This window comes from Cebidichthys violaceus, unplaced genomic scaffold (genome assembly GCF_023349555.1).
Source record: "Cebidichthys violaceus isolate CVI_PGR_0920_01 unplaced genomic scaffold, fCebVio1.0.p SCAF_12, whole genome shotgun sequence".
NCBI classification, from domain to species: domain Eukaryota; kingdom Metazoa; phylum Chordata; class Actinopteri; order Perciformes; family Stichaeidae; genus Cebidichthys; species Cebidichthys violaceus.
This window is the reverse complement of record NW_027176285.1, coordinates 7,571,563-7,596,443: the sequence shown is the minus strand read 5'-3', so window position 1 is coordinate 7,596,443 and position 24,881 is coordinate 7,571,563. Positions and strand designations below refer to the sequence as shown.

The window sequence follows — 24,881 nt, the reverse complement described above, 5'->3', positions numbered from 1 at the left end:
TGGTAAGTAAAAGATCCCTTTCTAATGCACAGTGTAAAAGTACTCCATGTGGATTCTCTTGTCACTTTAGTTGGAAGCACACTAGGAAAGGATCTTATAAAGAACGGAGGAACCATTGCCACAAGCAGAACCTGGTCCAGTGCACATTCAGACTTGAAAAATTGTGGCCTTATTAATAAATTAAAGTTTATTCCCCAATAACAGGGAGAAGTCAATCTGTCCTCGTCTACACTGTCCTGAAAGTGTCCATTCTAATGTTTTAAACAAACAAAAGAATCCTGACTTAAGTCTTCATGAAGGTTAAAGTGTTTTCTATAGATATTAATATCGCTGGATGTTTCTCCACACATTGCTTCAGTTTTTTTGTCTTTAACCTGTCGCTCATCTTTACATCAGAAATACACATCTAGTCATGGCTGCAGTTAATTGTTCCTCCACCAGGGGGTGCAGCAGGATAGACAATGACATTATACCCTATTATTACAATTAAGAATGAGGAAATGGCTCAAACTTCAAAATAAAAGCCCGTCCCTGAGCATGTTGGATGCATCGATATTGGGCGATACTGACTCAAATAAATCGGGTATCAGTGACTGTCTACATAATATATTACATCATACAGTGGGATTGTAACTCCTGTTGAAGTTTTCACCAATTTGTCGCTGCATTAAAAAGGTTTACGCTTAAATTTAAATTCAAGATTTTAACTATCAATTCAATGAACTTATATCAATGTATTTCTTACATTTTGTTTTACAGTTAGAAAATTAATGTTTAAGTGAAGCCTGATGTTGAATAAAAGAATGAATCCGAGTCACTTCCAATGACGTTCACAGCATCTCGTCTCTGACAGTTTTACAGTAACAATAATCTTTATTTATACGTATAAACTTTGTACACCTGTGTGGTTAGACTTAACGTAATAAAAGATACTGCAGCACTCAGTACTGTGCCGTTCCCCCAGTGACGATGATGAATACATTGTTTTTATCACAAGGTTGTCCTTTACTCAAACAAAACATGGTTTATGCAGTTCTTCTTTCCTTCTGTCAACACTGAAAATTATATGCACAAGTATTAAGGATACATAAGGATCATTACAAATTCAAAACATAGTTAAGTATTACATCCAGGAGCAGGGACAGTTCCTTCACTGAGACTGGGAAACCAGGAAAAGACAACAGGAAGCTGCTCGTCTCCCGTCACTGTCTCGGTGTACAGAGGTGACTACAAATGTTCCTTCAGAGACTTAGTGCTGCACTTCTATAATGTACGGGGACTTCAGAGACAGATTAGAAAAAGGGACGGTCAAACGCTGAGATACCAAAGAGGCACTTGACCCCACATTTCCTATAAATGCAACACAATAGAATCTTTTGTTAAACACTGTCGCTGCCTTATTAAAAAAATCCCCGTCTTTCAAACTCCAATTCCCCAATGTTCACACTTCGGCTTTGTGTTAGAAGTCTGTAGTCATCACCGCGCTGAGATGATTTGATTTGAGCAGACATGATTAAGTTCCTCCAGGGACACTGTAAAATCAGTCTCCACACAAGAAGGCACTTTGGTAGAGGGAGACACCCAAACTTACGGAAACTATCTGGTGAACACAGTGGAGCATTCAGCATCTAAAGGACAGATCATTTCCTCAGGGGACCAAAAACAGGAGAGTGAATATCAGACTTCCAGTCATCAGGTGGACACAAACACGACTCCTAATCAATGCTAACGTTGCTCTGTTTCTGCTGATTGAGTCAATGGAACAAATATGTCAAAGTTGTGTTTTAAGCATCAAGCTATCGACAAAAAATTGACGATATAAAACATTTTTTTATTACGACAGGAATATTTGAATTCCCAATATATCTACTGCCCTCGCTTTACCTGACACACAGTGTATGAACTTGGAATGCAACCCCTGTGGAGAATAAAAGCGCTCTATCCTCAGCTAAAGAACAGGACATAAATGCAGCCACTGCACCCATAATGCACCTCTTCACATCCTCCATCACAGAAAATAAGCAGAAGTCTTTCCACGATCTTCCTCCTGTCAAGATGAAGGTAAGGCGAACGCCAAGTGGTTCGAGGTGGGGCGGGGGGGGGGGGGTCGAAGCGGAAATGCTGCTCAAGTGCTGGAAGTCCACATGCACATCTGTTTGGCGATCTGCAGCACAAAGACGATGTCTGGCCGCTGGTCTGGGTCTGGGTTGATGCACATGCTAACCAGGTCCCGCAGCTGTGGAAAGTGGCCGTTAAAGGAGAAGTTTTTCTTACCGTAACACATCTCATGACGAGTCCCTCTACAATTTTATTCTTAAACTACAATTATCACCTCACAGTTGTATGCCTCCATCAACCAGTCATGTTGCAATTTACATCCGTCCAACATATTATTTATGACGGTGATTCATTATAGAGAGAATAAAAATATAGACAAAAAGAACTGGATTCGTCCTTATTGATGCTGTTGGTGTTAAAAGTAGATATCTGTGTTCACGGTACATTTGTTGTCCCTGAGAAAGATGTGAATCATTGGTGGGCTTCAGTGTGACTGAGGCCTGACAGTCGGGTGTGTGTTGCTCTACCTTCTCAGAGTAATGGTCAGACGGGAGGGGGGGGTAATCGCACTGCTCAATCTTCTGGCAGAGGGAGAGGAGGTTCATCTCGTCCCCGTAAAACGGACTCTGCAGCGCTGCCATCTGGAGACGGAGGAAGAAAAAAAAAAAAGATGAGGGACATTCTTGGGAGGAGAAAGATACTAGTGGTGTGTGTGTGTGTGTGTGTGTGTGTGTGTGTGTGTGTGTCTGTGTGTGTGTGTGTGTGTGCAGCTCGGCTTCAAATTCTATTTTAAAAGTAAAAAAACAGTGGTCAGTAGCTCACTGTGATATCACTCCTTGTTCTGAGGTGAGACAGAATTGGAAATAAAAACAATGCAAAGGACCAACTCGGACTACCCCGTCCAATAATACCCTAATAACATTGCTCTTGACTAACATCCAACACATTAATGCCTTATGTAACAAGGGAAAATGATAGTCAGTGGCCAAATCCCAATGTCCTCCCTCAACCCTAAGCCCTGAACCCTCAAGGACTTAATTTACATCACCTGGTAAGTGGTTGAGTGTGAGAGGCTGCGAGGGCTTGAAATGGTGTAAATATGAATGGGACAGCACTTTGCTGCAGCATATCACGTTACCATGAAAACAACAAAAAATAAGATGTATAATTGTGGCTATTTATTTTATACTTTCTACTCCCTGATTTGAACGTCTTCAGGCTCTTTCCTCACAAGATGAGAGGTCATTTCATATAATCTATGTACTTGTTTTTGTCAAAACATCTTCGATGACAAAATCAAATATTTGATGAATAAATAAATAAACATCTGATTTCAAGTTTATTTTTTTTCCATCTTTAACCCTTAATGTTTCTGAGTAAACATAATAAGACAGGCTGAACACACGTGAGCCATCCTCTTTGTTTACGTCTCCATGCGTACACTGGTTACCCCGTGTTTAACGTCACGTTGCTATGACTTGTGGGTAATTCCCTTAGGCTAAGTCAGCATACCATGCTGACTTACGGAAAGGGTTCATAAAGGGCTCAACATGTCTGCGAGAGAGCCCTCAAAACACTTGACGATCTGACAGTGGGACAGTCCTAAACCCTCACGGACTTCACGGGAGCGCGCCTCAAAGTCCTTGAGTCCGTAAGGGGGGATATTGGGATTTGGCCAGTCTGACCATTCATACACTTTACACATACCAAGACATGACACCTGCAGTCTGAGGTGTCGATAGTGGAGAGGAATGGCTCCAGTACAGTTCCTTGAGGTGCACCAGTGCCCCTTATCACCATCTCAGAGGCACAGCCACTCTGACACGCTGTGGCTGGCCAATGGGGTAGTCCACGATCCAGTTCACTGTACATGACTTTAACCCTGATTTTTCACTTGGCGGCAGTTTTTTGGCTCGCCCTTTGCAAATCGGAGCCCAAGCACTATGTGTGAACTGTTGATAGAGGCTAGCCAAAGAGGCTCCCTGATGCATCGCAGAAACATTCCATGTATAAATCAAACATCTGGACCTGTTGGGGACTTACAGCCAATGAGAGCACAAGACAGCGGTTGAGGGGTAACCTGGAGGAGGGGTCGCCTGCAACAATAGGAACTTTACCGTATGTGTTGCAGTATTTGCAGCACGGACCAAAGTTGTTGTTGCACTTGGAGGATATAGGCTATACATCGTAAAGATGTGTGGAAACAGGCTATTTTTGTGAACACGTGCCAACGACAACATCAACAAGCACGACTACAAGGAGAGTTCAGCAGATTGTTTGAACAAAAAAAATCCTACACGGTATAAATGTAATTTCCTGTGTCACTGCTCGTGTGCGTTTCCATGACTGGAGATCAGCAAAGCAGTTTGCAGGGTCCTCAGGTGCAGCTGAAGCCTTTTAAGGGTCCTCATGACATGTGAGGTAGGTGCCACAGGTGTGTAGTCTTTTGAGAGCGCTGGGACATCCGCTCTTTGGCACCGGAAACCATGCAGGTGGTTTTCCATAGTGTAGAAAGATTTAAGAAGCGCTGGACCTAAAGCTTCCAGGCACAGTAGATTTGTTTATTCTGAGGCTGGAGAACCCTCTTCCCACCTGGCTTAGGGCTAGGGTAGGGGTAGGGTTGGGGTTAGGGTGTTAGCCATGTTGATGGTCCTTCCCTTGGGGAGGGGGAGCCCACGGGGATGGGGGTTGTGTTCACTAGCAAATTCTAGGTCCCCCTGTCCTCTGCGGGCAGGCTGGCTTTTGTTCGCTTCATTCCCTTCCAGACCTCCTTCATGGCGTTCTGTCCCGTCTTGGCCTCAACCCTCTCTTCAGCTCTTACAGCGAACTGATTTCTCTATTTCTTTCAGCACCATTTCACACTCAATTTTCAAAATGTAACATTGTAGTGAGCACATGTTGCCTGGTGGTAGAAAACATAAGAAAGCTAGAGAAGCCCATTTTTGAAGAAATGGTGTAATTGAATAGTTGAATAATACCAATAGTGTATAAAAGAAGCTAAACTGAATTGCTGGCTGTAAAGGGTGATATGTGGAAAACTGTACGGTTTGCATGGGGTTTCTCTCTGAAAGTAGAGAAACGTGTGTGTGTGTGTGTGTGTGTGTGTGTGTGTGTGTGTGTGTGTGTGTGTGTCAAACTGCACTATTTAGCTCATCTCAATCAGCTGTGTTTGCCATGGTGATGGCAACTGATACGTCACTGCTGGATCAGACGGTTCACTTCATAGAGAATAATCTGAGGAGCTTTTCAATGACATTCATACAAATGAATCCCTTTCCTACTATTTCTAATACTTGCTTTCTTTTTCTTTATGCCTCCTATAGTACTTCCATGTAATTGTTCCTCCTCTCCATTATGAGCCAAGAGATCCCATCCTAAAATGTTGACTTGTGTTAAAGGGAGTATGAGATTTGTGGTATTTTGTGCTGCTGGCGGGGCTTAACTTCAGCATGTAATCCTGAGGAAGGTGACGCTAACTACGTCTAAACGTCAGCTGTTTCTAAATTAAAAGTAAAGAAACTACATGACGCATTTCATGAACTTTTGGAGCAGTAAGCTGTGAAATTTTAAAAGTGAAGAAGTAAGAACTAGTAAAAGCAAAAGAAGCAGTAAAAAGGGAAACAATGTTAAAAAAAGAAAGAGGAGAGGGAGGTATGAAGAGTGAGAGTCTGGTATCTCATGTGGTGGATGTGGTGATGCAGCCAGAGAATGAATGAGACACATAATGCTGCTCATTGAGTCTCTGTCAAAACGTCCTCACATGCACAGAGGACTGTGACACCATTGTCTCTGGGGAAAGGCTGTCTCAAAAATGCATTCCAATGAAACACATGAACATGTGACAAAGAATAGGGGTTATTATGTCCACAGTGACGGCAAGCATCTGGACGGACAGATGCTGGGAAAGCAGCTATCTAGCCTGCAAACTAGAGCTAGCTACACTCTTCGAAAGTTAAAAATCAGAAAAGCTAATGAAATAATTAACTCTTGTTCTAAACTAAGTGAGCAGTCACGGTGAAGTTAGACACCATGTTTTTCTATTCTCTTTTCTGCATCGTCCTAAAGGACACCCAGTGTGAACGCATAAGACCCATCACAACAGACACAGAGAGCTTACAGGTCTGACGCGTGGCATCAGATGCGCATCGACCTGTGAGGATACTCGGCCGTCGTCCTGATACGGTAACCTACGTTTATCGGTTGCGAAAAAAGCAGCATGGCAACAGCCATAATCCAAGATGGCGACGGCAAACTCGAGGCTTCAAAACATCGGTCCACAAACCAACGGGTGACGTCACAATGATTATACGTCCACTTCTTATACACAGTCTGTTGCCCATCAGAAGAGCAGGAGACGGACGACCGGTCATCACCAGTAGATTTTCACCAACACTGTCTATGCCTCTGCGTCGGGGACCACCGTGGCCGTAGCTGTTATGTTTTCCAGTTGTCTTTCAGTCCGTCCCATTCTCGTGAACGCGATATCTCGCCTTCAGGGAGTTTCTTCAGAATTGTCACAAACCTCAAGTCGGACTCGAGGATGAACTGATCGTCGGGGGCAAACAGACGCGAAGCAGTATTTCTAGTCATTAGTATCTCGGCATGTAATACACTTTGCCGTCTCCAGGTTTGCAGGGTGAGGAAGTCGTCATTTATCTGAACAATTCACTCTCGATATGGGTCAAAGTGCATGTGGTCCTACCTCATACAGAAGACATCCCAGGGACCAGATGTCAGACTTAAAGTTGTATCCGTTCTCGTGGATCCTCTCTGGTGACATGTAGTAAGGTGTCCCCACTGAGCAAACAAATGATCATTTTCAAAAGTGAAAACTCCTTCATTGCCTTCACAATCTATCACATAAAATGAACGCCTATCATAGCATTGATCAGATTTGATTTAAAATGAGTTTCAAATAGGTCTGTGATTTGTTGAATCACCACTTAAATATTCTACAAATGAGCTGTATCTTATTGTTTTTGCATGCATGTGTTTGCATGTGTGTATATACATGCGTGGAGTATGTGCTGCATGTGCTTTACCTAAGGAGTGTGCTGCTGTGGTTTTAGAGCTGAAGAAGCGGCCTAATCCCAGGTCACCCAGCTTTACCTCCCCTGTGGCGGTTATGAACACGTTGGCTGGCTTGATATCTGGTTCTCACACACACACACACACACACACACACACACACACACACACACACACACACACACACACACACACACACACACACACACACACACACACACACACACATTTAAACCATTCAATAAACCTGAAATGTTTAGACAGAGCTTATCAGAACATTGTAAGCTGTAGAAAAAGATGAGCAATGTTAAGTGCTGTGTTTGAATATTGACTGTAGAGTAACATTTGAAGTAAGAAAGAGTCATAAGAAAACTAAAACTATGGAAGCAAAACAGAGCTGAGAGGATGGTTTGGGTAGAGCAGAGGGATGGATGACAGGATGAAATATATCAGAGGATACCAATGTGGAGATGATGAAGTGTGCACAACGTGAATGAGGAGGAGGGCGAGTGAACCAGTGAGTAGCGGTTTACCACGGTGCATTACTCTGCGTGAATGCATGTGCTCCAGAGCGCTGCAGAGCTGCACGAAGTATTTCCATATGGTCCTCTCTGGGATGAGGCGCCTCTTCTTTTTGAAGTACTAAACAGATAGAAGGCAGAATTATTAGTCCATAAGAAGCTACGATGTTTAACCGAAGATGCAGCACGGTGTTGTGGGAAATGCAGTGACTGTCACATCTTTTAATGGTGGATTGTTATTATTAAAAATGAGCACACGGTTCTTAATCTTTTTTGGTGTAAAATGAATATTAATGACATTTATAATGAAATGAAATTAAACATTCTGGCCAGTTTAAACACAACATGTGTGAGAGACTCAGCTCAGCAGCTGTCACACGTCGCTCATGGAGGCAGTGTGACCCGGGAGTTATGGGAACCAGTTCAATACAAAGGTTATTGGATAAGTATCTAAAATATGAATGTTGGTAAAAGGGAGTACATTTTGGAGACAACTGACCCTCTGCTAAGTCCCGCCCCTCGAACACAGACTGGCCAATAGCGTAGCATCGGTCAGCTCCTACCATGGCCGGACAACTAACATTCTCCACACTAGACTTTAATGCAATGGATTTATACATTTTTCATTTTCAGGCTGGTTTTGTGGATTTGGAGCTAGTCGTGGTTAAATGTAGTGTAAACGTGATAATGTTGGATAATATTTCTTCAGGGAGTGCAGTTAGTGACAGTGTGGGCTCCATGGAGTAGCAGCTGGGGGCGGGGCTTAGCAAAGGGTCAATTCACAGGGCAATACAGGGATCTCTTTTTCTGGGTCACTTCGAATTACTTAATTCTTTTAATCCAAAGTAAACCCATGCAGACTATCTGGTGATTTCTGACCTGTATCATCTGGGACAGATCTCCAGCATCCGCCAGCTCCAGAACAATGTTGAGCTCATTGTCTTCAATGAAGGAGTCGAGGTATTTGATCACATTGGGGTGATTCAGCTGCTGCAGTGGACAAACAGAAGGGAAATGGTTCTTGGCAGGCACTAATCTGTCATTTGTTCATGTTAACACAACATACAATAGCTGCCACAATCATCAAATGTAGCTGAGCTCAAAGTGTTCTTGCTCTTATCCTCATATTTCCCTCTAAACATTACATTCAATAAGTAGTGTGTCTCACTGAGCCACTGAACACAGCGGTAATGTTTGCTCATCTTTACCTTAAGTAGATCTATCTCTTTGATGCAGTCCTGACGGGCCTTGGCATCCATCATCTCAAAGATCTGCAGTGACAAAGATATCAGTTAACATGAATTTATGAGTTCTAGTAATGGACCCAGATTCTCCGACCAATTCCATTATCTTATGCAATATTGACCAATTAGGGAATCGCTAAAATACTGAAATTTGAGACAATGGCAATCGGAGATGTCCAGCAAAAAATATGGAAGTTGAAGCCCGATTATTTTTTAAACCGAACAAGTCCGCCAGAAATCAGACAAGCTAAGTTTAGAATGGACGTGGTAAATGCTAGCGGGACCTACCTAGCTAGCTCGGCCCAAGCCAAATCAAACGACAACAGCAAAATATTAGCAGCAATCGACTCTCTTGAAGCAGACATTCACATCCGAAATGACGAACTTCTGGCTGCCATCTCTGAAATCAAAACTGATGAAGCAGTGGATGAAGTATGGCAAAGTGAAGCCAGGACTCCAGGCACAGGGAATAGAAATAGGCTTACTCTTCCCATCTAAGATAAACCAGCTGCACAACGGGCAGACAGACGGCTGCTTGAAGCTCCTGAGGAGGTTGAGGAATTTCTCCATTAAAGAAAAAGACATCTATGACGGCTAAACAAGGCTCGTTAACATGTTTAAATCATTCAGTGGAGCCTCACACTTGCTTCGTTTTGTTCTCAGTTTGTTTGGGACTGAACAAGGAGGACCTGTCGTAGCCTAAATAAGATGCAGACTACTATTATGTTTTTCCTTTAAATAGATACTATTAGCTTTCCTCCTTTTGTAGATACATTTGCATCGCTGTTGACGTTAATTAACAACGCAGTTCACGTACATCCAGCTTATGTTCAAGGCTGTTCTTCAGTTCCAGCCTGTTTGAAATAAGAAAAAGGATTTGTTCTTTGACTAAAGACTTAATTATATTGATTCTTACACTGTAAAATGTTCCGCTAAGGACAGAATATGTAGTGCAGGCGGCTGTGACACTTAACCCCAAGTGTCTCCTGGTGTGCAGGTGGCACCTAGCATAGTAGCCTTTGCCATCAGTGTGTGAATGTGTGAGTATTGACGCAGTATAAAGCACTTTGAGTGGTTGGAAGACTAGAAAGGTGCTATACAAATCCAATTCCATTGACCAAGTCCTTGTAATGGTGACTTTAGCAATGTTTCCATTCACGTATTTTATGCGCATTAAGAAAAGCTGTAAGGAAATAAAAAAAACTTCCTCAATAGCACAAAAACTGTTTAGTTTAATTGCTCCAAACCAGTTGATGGAAACCTCCCGAAATCACATTTCTTTTTTGCGACATGTCAAAAGTTTACAGCTTACAATTCGCTTGACAATTGAATGGAAACACGCAACTGTTTCTAAATGACCTCAAACATATCTTTGCCGTTACTGTACTGACATTTATTGATACTTTTCATTCTTCAAAACCAATATATTCGTGATGAGGTAAAGCCGGTCAATACGGTCATGTTGACAATGCCAATTTATCAGTTTTGCCCGTACACTGTGTATAAGAAGTGGACATAGTCATCGTGATGTCACTCATTGGTTTGTGGACCGCTGTTTTGAAACCTCGAGTTTATCGATTTTACCGTCGCCAGCTTGGATCACGGCCGTCGCCATGTTGTCGTTTTTTGCAATCGATAAATGGAAGTGACCATATTTGGAATGCGGAGGAGTGACGTAGAGACACCGTATACAACTCTGGTAGCAGCAGCGACCTGTCAATCACAGCAGCTCAGCCCTAAAGCATACCCTGCTTTATGGTCTGTTTGACTCTAAATGGACCATAATTTACTAAATGAACATCATGCTGTATTGAAGAAGACTTGAAACTAGAGATTGAGACCATAAACTCATGTTTACAATGTTTACTGAGGTATTAAATCAAGAGAGAAGTAGAGTCATTTTCTCATAGACTTCTATACAACCAGAGGAATCGTCCCCTGATGGACACTAGAGAGAATGCAGCTTTAACACATGAAGCATCGGCTTCACTCGGCAGAACCGGAGGATGCAGCTTGGTTTTGCCAATTTTGGCAATCTTGATGATACATAAAATGTTAACACTATTAAATTGACCAGTTGACAAAATCACATGCACTGTGCTAACAGTCTTGCCATATGTATGAATTGAGAATAAGGTCCTGCAGCAGTATCTGCTGAGTGCTGTACCTGGACTTTCTTGAGGGCAACCAGCTGTCCCTCAAGCAGGTACGTGGCTTTGTAGACCTCACTGAACTGGCCTCGACCAATCTTCTTCTCAATCCGGAAGTTTGCCAGAGTGCAGAAGTACTTGCAGCTTGGCACATTTCTCTGTACATGAAAACACCACATTAAAAGGTCTAACAATGTAATGCATTAAAGCGCATCAGGAAGCTTAGTTGCATCGAATAAATCTCACTCTCTGGAAAATGGCTGAATGCTTAACTGTGGCTTTTAAATGATAATGATGGAACCGAAGTGCAAATACAGTCCTGCCAACAAAAGGCAATTACTGCACTTTTTGGGTGTAAGATAATATCAATACACATGAGTATGGAGATGTTATGTTTTGTGATACTGTAATTAATTTTCAAAAACACTATTGATTAATATAATTCATAGTTTACATGCAATGATTGGTGGCAGACTGTGGCTCAGATTGTACAAAAAGTAGTGCTATGATGTTCGATGTTACAGGAACTGTGACAAATGTAAATGCAGATCCCACTCTTCTGATTGCATATAAAAAATAAACAATTTTTTCCTAAAATTAGGTTTTAAAAAAAAAAGAAAAAATCACAATATATCAAATTCCCTTAACAATATTACAGATGTTTTCCAATACACAAACCTTCATCACTGAGTAGCCATCAATGTCCCCCCTTCTACTTATTATTTTTGTACAGTTCAAACATGTTTGTGGCTCTGTCTGTTTGGAACTTAACAGGGTCTGAGTGGGTTTTTCTAAATAACGGGGACTACATTGCATTGTCCGGATGTCCAAAGCAGACAAATCAATTCATTAAGCTATAACATTAATAATTTGATAATTTTGGGAGATCTGCATGTCTTCTTTCTTGTCTCAGCATAAAGGCTAGAAACAGGGGCACACAGTTAGCCTGGCTCTGTCTAAAAGTGAAAACCTGACAACGCTCTACCAGCACCTCTAAAGCTCACTGATGAACAAGTTCTATCTCTTGTGGTTAAACGGGGTGTAATGAACCAGAACATCTCTGTGCCGGGTAGTGACTTCCTGGATTCTGGCAACCTCACGGTGAACGATGAGGTCATGATCCCAACAAACGACTGCACCAGGCCCAGAAATAGTGCAGCACCCAGTGAAAACCTGTCTTTTTTCTAAGATTAGATGTAATGGATTAAATTAGTGAGCTTTTAGATGTGCTGGTAGGTGGATTTTACTGCATTTAATCAGAGTTAAGATAGTTGTTTCCAGTTGTCATGCTAAGCTAAGATAACATGCTGTTGGTGTAGCTTTATATTTGGGGCACAGACATGAGAGTGGTCTCAATCTGAACGTCTAACCCTCAGCAAGAAAGAGAAGAAGCATATTTCCAAAAATGTCAAACTATCCCTTTTTATGTCCATTAGAGTAAACAAAACATAATGTACACAGTATGTGTAAAACAGTAGAAGCTAACTTTGGGGGGGGGGAGCTAACTGCAAGTATCAATTGTGTTGACATATACGTCAAATATGACAGACACGTTTTAGAATAAGTAACATTTAGATTTTCTAAAGCGCAAGTAGGTTGAACCGGTCTACTATATGGGTTGAATGCCCTACCTGATCCTCCTGACCGGGTGTTTTGTAGAGATTGTTGTGGTTGTCTAAGGTGGGCTGGTTGTTGTTCTGTGCCTCCATGGTAGCATCACAACCACCAACTCCTGTAACAGAAGATAAATGATCACATCTTCAATTATTCTGCACATTTAGAGTCTCAGAGGATTTTAACATGAGAGAATACATTTTCTGTTTCTTTTTAAACTAACTACTGGAGTGATAAGAGGCAGGAGAGAGAGAAAGCATGAAAGCAAGGTGACCTGATTGCCGGCTGCACGTGGCCCACACGAGTTAAACTGATTTACAGCAGGAAACGCCAGTGATATCACATCTATGTGTCACTTAATGCATCATCAAAACTTTCATACTGACTGTGCCACATGACACAGTGTCGGTGTCTGTGTGTGTGTGTGTGTGTCTCTGAGAACTAATAAGCTAAAGGAATATGCACATGCTGACATTTGCAATATTGCAAATCAGTAATGACAGCATTGAGACTGGTAAGTACTTTAAGAACTTCTTCTGACAAGCGGAGCTCAATAGGAAAATCGCCCCAAATCACTGCATTATGTTATGGAACTGGTAACACTGACAGGTTAACGGTTGAACCAAATTTCATTGAAATCTGCCACGTTACAAACAGAACTGAATCTTCTTGATACCTTCTCTTTCTACTGTACTGCCTGTAAACTAACACAGTAGACAGACTGACTACAGTGAACGGCATTTTGCTGTAAAAGAGGCCACTAGAGCAGTGGTTCCTTTAGGACACGGTGGTGAAGGATGGCAGTGTCTGTTGGCTAGTAATTCTGTGCGCATGTCCAACACTTTGGTCCACAACAAACAACTACTGGCTTATTAATGACCTGACATGCTGTAGATAATCATAATGTATGAACAGATTAGTTCTCAAGTGGCTGGTATGAACCGCGTTCACCAGTTCTCTCTTATTCAGAGTTTCCTCTCGGGTACAAAGAGAACGTACGAGTGGTCAAGTCCTGTCCTAAGAGTCGTGTGCAGTTAGTCTTTTCAAAAATGAGTTTCTCACTCATGAATTGTATATTTAATTGCTTTGAAGGCATTTTGAGATTGAAAACCCATAAAATTACACTTCACAGTTGTGTTGACGTTCTCCTGTTAGACTCTGCAATGTGAATTATAGACCCATAGAACAGTAAAAGTATCCACATAGCTTAATGACGTCACCGTTTTAACCGTCTATTGATGCTATTGTATAACACTGCACTGGTAATATGTTATCTTAAATGGTTTGAGCCCGCCCCTTGACCCTCAGGTGACAGGTCCTCTACAGTACTCATCATTGGTCTCCATTACTGGTCTATAGCAGGTCCCTTAATTCCTTAAAAATGAAAGACTTTCCTCTTTGGATCTCCAACAGCAGGGCTTCAATATATGACACTCCTTATATGGTGTTATTGGGCCGTTTATTATGCTAATGTGCTACTCTCGTGAATGTGCGCTCACGTATGCACAGCTGGCCTTCGTCATGTTGACGCTGCTCATTTACACAGTTATCTGAAGACAGGAGCGTTTACTGAATCTGACGTGGAAACACTCGTACAAGGCCACCATAGGAAACAAGGAGGCGGGAGTTCAGATAAGAATACCTAAATGTTCTTGCATGAGGTCAAATGATTCTAAATGACCTAAATGCACATGTGCGGCTCCTGCCTACGAGCTTTCACTATAGACTCACTTCCGTATGCGTAGAAAGTCAAAACCATTCATTTGGATATAAGAACAAGTTTCTAGTGATACAAGAATACATATAGTTGTAGCATAAATGCATTAACTGTTACCAAAATATGTAACAATGATTAATAAGTCTCAAGATGCTCCAAAAATATACATGGTAAACATATGAATTTGTATAAAAGAGGACAGTGATGGCACTTGTCTTTGGCAATCAGAAATAATCATAATACATATTAAACAAACAGAATTTAACTTGGGAAAAACAATGGCAATTAATTAATTTGGTCTGAAGGTTGCTACTGAGTACAGGGATGTAATACTTCATACACATAAACCACATGATCAGGTTCTTTATGAATAAAACCATTTACTGAACTTATGACTATGCATACAACTGATGAGTGAATGAATGATGAACGAATGCAATGAAAACAACAATGAGTCATTTCAGAATGGAGGAGGACCACCGTATACTGTATACCAGGTAAAACCAGTAAAGGACATATTTGGCAAATATATTAACTTGTGGAAACACAGAAGAGGAGCGCTTTAACATTGACCAATCACATCGCATTAATGTGCATTCATCAGCAGCTGAGAGTTTGGGAGGCACAACGGAACATGTGAAGCAATTCAGGAGCTGTTCTTTGTATTTTGATCGGGATATCCTACTTATGAACGCTTCTTAATTAGTTCATTAGCATTGACCCCGAAGTGACCGAAAAACGTAACATTTCATCTGCCGGTTCCAACAGCCAGGGGAAAAGTTGCACTGGAGGTAACGGGCTGTCGATTCTCAACTCACTCTCCGGTCCGCTCGGCCGTACTGGTGGCAGAGATGCTGGCAGCGTTTACCAGATACGGTGGAGTTCAGTTTCTTTCTTTTAAAGATGGCTGGATGTCAGCCTTTGGGGTTTCTTCAGAGGCTAAAGAGAAGAAAGAGATGGTCACCACTGCAAGCCTGTACTCTCTAGTCTACTGGCCATCACTCCATACCTAAAGATTAATCCACTGGTATCAGTTCATCTATAAAACTATCATTGATTAAAAAAAACCTCATACCTACACTAACTACTCATCATCTCCAACAGTAACTGCAATGTACACTCTAGGTACTTCATCAACATGGTCATTCCAAAAGTCTGCACCGTCAGTCTGCTGCTCCAAGCGGCTGGAAAAGAAGCTAAAAGTCCAAACCCTCATTCTGTTCCCTCCTTCACTACTCATTACATACCATAGTCTATGATCACTGCACCTGGTTCTGAGTTTGCTTCTCCAGGAACACTATATTATTAATATTATATATTGAACATATTATGACGTTGTAGTTTTTGTTTGAGATGTTTCTATGTTTTACTTTGTTTTATAATGACTGGCCTCCTGTTGCTGCCCTTTTGGTCAGGTGGTCATTGTAAATGAGAACTGGTTCCTGACTTGTCTGGTATAAAATCTTTGAAAGCTGGCCCTCAGTAGCTGAATGATACTCAAACGTCTGATATCGCACACTGAATAAAACCTGATGAATTCAACCGGCTCATAGATGTCAATCATGTTATAACGTCTGTTGTTATGAAGAAAACATATACAGTGCTGTGAAAAAGTATTTGCCCCCTTCCTGGTTTCTTATTGTTTGGCATATTTGTCACACTTAAATGTTTCAGATCATCAAACAAATTTTGATATTAGACAAAGATAACCCGAGTAAATACAAAATGCAGTTTTTAAATGATGACTTCATTTATTAAGGGAGAAAAGCTATCCAAACCTACTTGGCCCTTTGTGAAAAAGTAATTGCCCCCTAAACCTAATAACTGGTTTTGTCACCCTTGGCAGCAACAATTGCAATCAAGCGTTTGCGATAACTGGCAATGAGTCTTTCACATCGCTGTGGAGGAAGTCTGGCCCAGTGTTATTTGCAGAATTGTTTTAATTCAGCCACATTGGAGGGTTTTTGAGCATAAACAGCTTGTTTAAGCTCACGTCACAGCATCTCAATCAGATTTAAGTCCGGACTTTGACTAGGCCACTCCAAAACCTTCATTTTGCTTTTGTTGAGCCATTCAGAGGTGGACTTGGTGGTGTGTTTCAGATCATTGTCCTGCTGCATAACCCAAGTGCGCTTGAGCTTGAGGTCACGAACTGATGGCCGGACATTCTCCTTCAGGATGTTCTGGTAGAGAGCAGAATTCATGGTTCCATCAATTATGGCAAGTTGTCCAGGTCCTGAAGATGCAAAGCAGCCCCAGACCATCACAATACCACCACCATGTTTGACTGATGGTATGATGTTGTTTTTATGAAATGCTGTGTCAGTTTTACGCCAGATGTAACGGAACGCACACCTTCCAAAAAGTTCAACTTTTGTCTCGTTAGTCCACAGAATATTTGACCAAAAGTATTTCTGCCCAGTCTCTTTCTTATTGTTGAATCATGAACACTGACCTTAACTGAGGCGAGTGAGGCCTGCAGTTCTTGAGATGTTGTTCTGGGGTCTTTCCAGACTGATTCATGGCAATTACTTTGTTTCTCATCTGTTCTTGAATTTCTTTAGATGGAGGCATGATGTGTTGCTTTTTGAGATCTTTTAGCCAACTTCACTTTTTCAGACAGGTTCTATTTAAGTGATTTCTTGATTCAACAGGTCTGTCAGTAATCAGGCCTGGGTGTGGCTAGTGAAATTGAACTCAGCTTTCCAAAAAAACACAGTTGATTCAAGATTTATCAAGGGGGGGCAATTACTTTTTCACATAGGGCCAAGTAGGTTTGGATAGCTTTTCTCCCTTAATAAATTAAATCATCATTTAAAAACTGCATTTTGTATTTACTCATGTTATCTTTGTCTAATATTAAAAAAAATGTGATGATCTGAAACATTTAAGTGTGACAAATATGCAAAACAATAAGAAACCAAGAAGGGGGCAAATACTTTTTCACAGCACTGTACGTATGTCTGTCTATATGCATACTGTATGTATGCAGAGCAGATGAATGGGTGAACTCAACTCAATATACGTCAGTATCAATGCAAGTCCACGGTCTTAAGTGGTCCTCAGGAATGTGTAAAAGAGTTAAGCAGCCACCCAGACAGATGTGGTTCCTGCTGTTAAACAAGCTTCCTACATTTTCTGTAAGTTAGTTAAGCATAACACATCAATTCATGTACATTTCATTTTGCATTGAAAAGTCAGCCTCTGTGTCCTCTGTTCCCAGAGTTCACAGTATGTGTGTGTGTGTGTGTGTGTATATGTGTGTGTGTGTGTGTGTGTGTGTGTGTGTGTGTGTGTGTGTGTGTGTGTGTGTGCGCGACACATCCTGGAATGCAGGATATTGGCCCAAAAAGAGGGTCTGCAGGGATGTTTCCTGGCTCAGAGATCACAGTTCTCTATGAGAAGTAAAGTCACCAATATTCACTAGTAAATAGAAAATAAATAACAATTCTACATCCATACATGACTGCTAGCGGGGCTAACAGAGCAAAAAGAAAATGAGCTTTAATCTACCTCAGTTTGAGCTGGACTACATATATTGTGAACTAACTGCTAATCGCTCTTTTCTGACAGTGGAGTTGAGGCACACTGGGTGTCTGTGGTGATGACTCATGATGACAGAGGCCTTACTCCAGTTTGAACTGGAAATGAGACGGCCATTGCCTAACGATCGCTGAGAGCGAGCCACAGAGTGACCTCGGGCCTTCTTCTCTCCAAACCAACACGTTGAAATCCGTAGCGTTCACACTTTCTGATTTCCTGGAGGTATTATTGCCAAGCACTGATGTATTAATAACGTTTGACCACAAATAGCTTCTAAAATGTCTAACATAGGTCATGTTGAAACAACCCCCCCCCCCCCCCCCTTTAAGCATTTAGCTGAGTGTACATGTGCTAACTTGTGCTCACCTTAACATACTCAGCTCCCCTAACCATTAAAATGTTGGCAATGCCTCATGCCATGACTTAGGTTACAGCCCACATGTCGGGCTGCTGTTAATGAGGACTGTGCTGTTGTTGGCATGCAAGACTCAAAAATCTCTCACACGCCAAAAGAAATCAACTCTCCGGTTATCAAATGCGAAGATTTTATGATTTCTTTTATGACTGTCGACTGTTACACATCGTCTCAGCCAGAAAACTGTAGAATATATTTTAGAACAGCGCTCCGTGTAGGGGTGTTAAACAATTAATCATTAATTCATTAATTAATTAACGATTATTTCTGCAGCAATTCATCAAATGACTATTTTTCATATTAGTCTATTCATATAAAGACTAATTTACTGATCGTTTCCTGATTACTAATAACTAATTTACCCAAAATGTATTACAAAAAATTTAGTTTTATACATTTCATGCACTCGCACCTACTCCCTCGATCCCTGCTTCTTTTCTGTCTCTCATTCTCACACACACACACGCGCACACACACACACACACACACACACACACACACACACACACACACACACACACACACTTTTTTACACTAGTCAGGAAGCGAACGTCAATAAACTTTACAAGAATGTCGGTCCTTGATCCTAGTGGCACCATGTGAGCTGGTGCTGTCAGATGTATACAGTCGGCTCCTGTCTTCAGCCTGTGTGATCCATGGTGGACTTGCAGGGTATAATGCTGTAGTTTGGTAGTATAACCATGAACAAATATGATAGGTGTCATCGAGCAGATCCACCGCATTCGGAGGCGGTCTGAGCAACATTGGTGTTTCTGACACATGGACTTTACTTTGGCGGGCTGCCTAGGTATATTAAAGGATGCCCAATCTATTTTTGGGGACCCATATTACTTCTTTTTTTTTAATCCGTCCTAGAGAATGAAGCCATCCACTATTGGTTAAGTAGTGGACTATGGCGTCAGGATGCCGCTGAGGAGCAGATAGAGCTTGGCTGTCCGGGCTGGACCCACGGTGGGACTACCATGGTACTACACCAGAAAAGTAAGCTATAGTAAAGTAAACCCCAAAAGACAAATCATGCACACACAAGGACCTCACTTCAACCCACTTGTGATTGGATCACCCAAGACGTGGAGGTTTTTCATTTTCCCATTTTTCTTCCTGTTGTTTTCTTTCCAAATTCAGAATAATACCAGGAAAAAACAGTGACTGCAACCAGACCCTGAGAGGTGCTTTCCTTTGGACTTTTTTTCATTTCTGTTCACATGTTCAACATGAACCCACACATCTGTTTCCTCTTCCTGTCCCAATGAAAATCTGCCCTCACATGAATGCTACAGAAACTTCTAATGAAATAGTAGGAGGGCGATTCTTCACATTCAAAGGGTTGGATTGAAAACAACTCCTTTTCTAAATTCTTAGTCTAGTAGTAGAGTGAGAATATATTTGCTCATATGGGTGTTCACACTGTGATAGACTGGCAGACAGAGCAGGGTGTACCCTGCCTCCTGCCCAAAGCATGCTGGGATAGACTCCAGCCCCCTGTAGTGGAGTTAGTCACGAGTCCACCGCAGTTAGAGAGATAACACCACATAACACCATAACACAACATTCCAGTACTTCAAAGGACGTTTAAGCAGACATTTCACCGGGAAACTATCAGCCAATGCAAAGAGTTCCCAGGTGTTTGTGGGTGCAACATGCATCACAGACAGGACTGCCAGGCGACATGGCAATAAGGTCAATGAACTGGACTAAAAGAATTCTATTAAAATAAAAATAACAAGAAAATATGCCAAATTAACAATTAGGGGTTATGTCACACAGCTTACTACACACACATTACCCACCCACCAGACAAAACTTCCTGAGGCCTGTATTTACCTCCAAAATAAATGCAATATTCTCAGACCTCTTCTGTCACTATCCAATAAAATGAACAGACAAACTGGCACAAAACCTTCCTTCAGCTACTTTATTCACATTCCACACAAACACTCGGGTGTGAATTCTGTTTAAGAAAGGTAATAAAAGGCTGATGAACAAACAAATAGAACTTTTCAAACCAGAGGAATGAAACTAGGTCCCTTTTATACATTCCGATTTGCGTTTTCACCACATCTTAAGAACTGTAGATTAGGCAATTAGATAAATGTAAGATTTAAAAAACAAGGTTAGACATTGACCTCCAACGGTCGAGGTTAGACATTGACCTCCAATGATCAAGGTTAGGCATTGACCTCCAATGGTTGAGGTTACGCATCGACCTCAATGGTTGGTTAGACATTGACCTGCAATGGTTAATGTTAGGCATTGACCTGCAATGGTTGAGATTAGGCATTGACCGCCAATGGTTGAGGTTAGGCATTGACCTGCAATGGTTGGTTAGGCATTAACATCCAATGACTGAGGTTAGACATTGACCTGCAATGGTTGAGGTTAGACATTGAACTCCAATGGTTGAGGTTAGGCATTGAACTCAAATGGTTGCGGTTAGGCATTGACTGCCAATGGTTGAGGTTACCAAGACAGCGTTTGAAACTGTTTTTACACATTAGAACAGAGTCATCCTGTTCTTTGTGTTTACTGTTGTGTGATTCTGAGTTTGAGTTTGATTAAATGAATGAAGGAAAAGCAGACATGTAGAGGTGGAAAAGGAGACCTTAAACCCCAGAGTACCTGTCTCCACAGTAGATGATCTGCTGAGTGTATGATGGTTATTCACAGTCAAAGAGCATGTTCATTTAATATAGCCATGTTTTTGGTGGAAGGTGAACTGAACTAATGAACCTGAACGCTCACACACTATTTTAGGGCACCTGGCATGGCTAGTGCAATCAGCCACTGTCTATTCTTTCTCCGCCTCCAAAGTTAAAATCAATCAACTTGATGAGCAATCTTGAGCAGTTGCCAACACGTGTGTGTGTGTGTGTGTGTGTGTGTGTGTGTGTGTGTGTGTGGGGGGGGGGGGGGGGGGGGGGGTCAAGCTCATATTGATCCTGGAGTAATTCCTTGTTTTGTGAATGAAGCAGTACACAAGTTGTTGAAGCGCCAGTGTCTGTGTTTGACCAGTCAATGATGGCGGGGGCTGCAACCTCCGCCTCAAAAGTCCTTCAACCATCAGAGAGCACTAACCCCACAGCAGGTACTTCTTTTACACCTGGACCTATTGTACAGGAACTAAATTTAGTCCCTGGTTTTCCCGGTCGAAGCACAGGTTTAGGTTCCTCAGTTCTTTAAAAGGTTCTTGTTTCCCTGGGAAATAGGGACGTTAATAATTAACCGTTAACCAACACTACAAATTTTAAATATTACTATCAGTTAAACAGTTAAAAGAAATATATATTTAAAACAAATTAAAAGCAGAGCAAAACTGATTAGCTGAAAGGTCAGCCCATTTTATGTGAGCCTGGGCACTCTCTCTCTGGAGAGAATAAATTCAACATAAATTTAAATAAAAAATTAAATTTCACACTTAAATCAGAACAAAAAAGGACACTTCAAATGTTAAATGTCAGGATTGCATCATTGATTTCAACCTGCTCTACTACACTTTCCCCACATCTCATCTTTTCATTTCTGCTCTCGCCAGCTATTTCAACCGCCTGACGGTCACTCTTGGTTTGCCCCCTCTCATTCGCTGAATACCTGACATTCCATAAGGGCATCTCATGATGTCAGCTGCTTTTGAGGCATCACTGACTGGCCAAACAAGTAAGTGATCTGTAGAGTTTAGAGGTCCCGTCATCGTGGCGTAACTCCTGAGTCTGCAAAGTTTGTTTCCTACCAGAAAGTATTATCTTACTGTCCCTTTAAATTAGGTTGATTGTTCTTACCAGAGAAATACAAGAAAATACGAGACAATTGTGAAACCAGGGGAGCAATTTGTCAAAACTTAAACAAGAGCATGTCTGGTAAGCTCACGTCTTTCTACCTTCGCACTTTTGTTTCATTTTCAAACCACTGACTCAGTAATTAACAGAATCTTTGCATCAAAATAGGAATAAGAATGTTCTAAGAGGTAGAGGCCAAATAAAAGACACAAGCTGCATGCAAAATGTTAATAATGAAATAAAAATAAGTTTGTTGAACATAAAACACTGATCAACAGTCCCTTGCACACCATTCGAGCAACAGTTTTTTTGGATTCCACTGAAGAGCCACCTCTTTAAGTTCAGTATATTTAAACACAACTAAGTTCCTTGTTCTCAGCACCAGAATACTCTAATGTTCGTCATCTCTCGGTCTCTCGACTTCCTTTCTGATGCTTTCAGATCAGTTTTATTTTTCAACAGCACCCTCGCTTTACTTTATGAATGAAATGTGACCCTGTCAGGTTTATTTGATTTATTCTTCCGTTTATTGTGGAATGTTGATTAATTTATAGTACATTATCCTCCTTCCTGCACAGGAAATTAACAGAACTTTTGATCGTCTGACACAAAATAATGACTTCAAGTATTTTTTATGTCATCTATTAAAACATTGATGTATCTAGAGCGTTTTGCCTTGTTCTTGGCATAAAACACGTAACCTTGCAGACTATGCATAAACTGTATTATTGCGCGCCTACGCAAGTGTGAGACTTTTGGGGCAAGGTTGAGAAAATCTAGTTTTTTTGGACCAAATACTTCGATCAAAAATATTGCAATTAATAACCATGCTGCATAACTGCATTCGTCTATTTTCAAACTTTGGAGACACTTCCTCCGAACCTCAAATAGCCATAAGGCCGGAGAGTAGCGGTCGAGCTGCATGTCAGCGAGGACGTGTGAAGACGTGGCTTCCCGCTGGGTTGATACAAACCAGCTCAGTCACACCGGCTCCACTGCCACAGCTGACACGCGAGTCATTTTAGCCCGTTACAGGCATCCTCATAACTTCACCGCCGCCCACCCCACACCCGGCCCCCTTTCAGCCTTACACATTCAGTATTCCACATAATGTTCCTTAATACCCACAGACATCCACAAACCACACACACCATAAACACAGATATGAGGCTCTGCTGTCACACTGCATGTAAAATGTATCACGTTCTCCTCGCTTGGAGGAATAAGAGTGTCTTGGAATGAGTCGGCACACTTGGTCCCTAAATGTTGTCTTATCTATAGTATCACATTTTATGCCAGAAGCCATACTCAATAGCTTTTTACCTAACTTGAAAGGGAAGGAAAAGGTGACAATGTTGCATTGTAATGTAATTATATGCATGTGGTTAAAATAAGTTTTATTGAAGACTAGACTATAATTTTTCTAAATGCCATTTTCAGAAAAATAACCTGCAGAAGTTAGCAATACCTTGCATAACTTAAGTAAGTTAGACTGAGCTTTAAACTGACTTAATTGGCAGTGGCCACGTGTCAAAGCAAAATGTGACCAGGTGAAATTGAAGATACAATTCAGTCTCAATAGTCCAAGCTATTGGTTATCTGCTGACCTGACATTGCACTGGTGCTGCATAGAATTCAGGTATTAGTTTAATTAAAGCAGATAGCAAGAATCGATGCAGCCTGGTTTCCGTCCAGGGTAACGGGTACATATCATGTCCATATGGTGTAAAGAGCCGCAGGCTAACGTGGTTGCTAGCAAGATGTGCGCCAACGAGCTTTTTTTTGCCACTTTCCAAACTGAGTAAACAGACTGTAACGTTGCCCCCTGGTTTGTGAAGGCGTCTCATGCGACAATACCACACGAGTCAATGTCAACAGTTCGCTCGTGCATGATTTAAGCCAGCTAGCTGTTTACATTAGTGTCCCGGATGTAAATGAGTCTTACCTGAAGAGGAGTCAGTAATGTCCTGTTCACTTGAAACAGTTTCTACTAGTTACATTGATCCGCGTTGTTGTGCAACCCCTCACCGACAGACAGACTCCCTCCCCCGAGTCTCGCTCTCTTTCTCGCGCGCTCTCTCTCTCTCTCTCTCTCTCTCTCTCTCTCTCTCTCTCTCTCTCTCTCTCTCTCTCTCGCGCGCGCGCGCTGTTTCTCTGTGGTCATAGTGCCACTGCTGCCACGCAGGCTGCTCGCCGCTTAACAAGATTACGAATAAGAGACTATGGATATGCAAAGAGAACCCAAAGTGGTGGTGAGGTTGTTGTTACAAGTGTTTTCTGAAAAAGTAGGTCAAATGTCACAGCTCCCTCTCTCTTCACTCGGCCCCTTGCACGTGGGATAGGGCCATTGTTTGAAGATATATGATATGAGTGTATTTACGCACGTGACAGAAAGTAAGAAAAGAATTAGGTAGCCATATGAGTATTGAAGTCTGATCTAACAGGAGATTCTTCCACATTTTGGCCTTGTTCAGACTGCCAGCCCAAATCCGTATTTGGCATATCTAGATTGATATTTTAGTTTATTTATGTGGAACGTATTTACTCAAGTCAGAGCCGTAGCCAAGACTTTAGACTTGCAGAGGTCATGAGCCCAAGTAGCCAGCCCCCCCTTTCCTAATATAGGGGAGAGCGGGGCATCTTGTCACACTTTTTGCTTTCACTTCAATTTCTTGATCTCAGGTATAGACTAAGAAGTAGACCTAGTCATCGTGATGTCACCCATTGGTTTACAGACTGCCGCTATGAAGCCTCTGGTTTGGTGATTTGGCCGTTGTCATCCTTGCTTTTTTGCAAC

At 41.7% G+C, this 24,881-nt stretch overlaps 1 protein-coding gene across 2 annotated transcripts; it reads right to left on the bottom strand.

Annotated features, from left to right (window-relative positions):
* Positions 1 to 847: 847 nt before the first annotated feature.
* LOC137869010 (serine/threonine-protein kinase Nek6-like) lies at positions 848 to 24,206 on the bottom strand. Of its 2 annotated transcripts, XM_068706089.1 has the most exons (11): positions 24,030 to 24,206; positions 15,151 to 15,271; positions 12,633 to 12,733; positions 11,019 to 11,159; positions 8,816 to 8,878; positions 8,487 to 8,597; positions 7,620 to 7,728; positions 7,101 to 7,208; positions 6,761 to 6,855; positions 2,586 to 2,699; positions 848 to 2,236 (listed from the first exon to the last, which is right to left on the bottom strand). In XM_068706089.1, the coding sequence occupies exons 3-11, from the start codon at positions 12,708 to 12,710 to the stop codon at positions 2,126 to 2,128; spliced, it is 930 nt and encodes a 309-aa protein (XP_068562190.1). In that variant the 5' UTR covers positions 12,711 to 12,733; positions 15,151 to 15,271; positions 24,030 to 24,206; the 3' UTR covers positions 848 to 2,125. The 2 variants fall into 2 exon arrangements, with proteins under 2 accessions (XP_068562190.1, XP_068562189.1); XM_068706088.1 differs by lacking the exon at positions 15,151 to 15,271.
* Positions 24,207 to 24,881: the final 675 nt, after the last annotated feature.

Excerpts from the sequence above, each read along its gene's own strand:
- LOC137869010 (XM_068706089.1), bottom strand. The coding sequence starts at position 12,710 with ATGGAGGCACAGAACAACAACCAGCCCACCTTAGACAACCACAACAAT. Across the intron at positions 8,879-11,018 it reads TTGCCCTCAAGAAAGTCCAG|ATCTTTGAGATGATGGATGC; the intron begins GTACAGCACTCA and ends TTGTCACTGCAG. Across the intron at positions 2,700-6,760 it reads TGGGATGTCTTCTGTATGAG|ATGGCAGCGCTGCAGAGTCC; the intron begins GTAGGACCACAT and ends CTCCGTCTCCAG.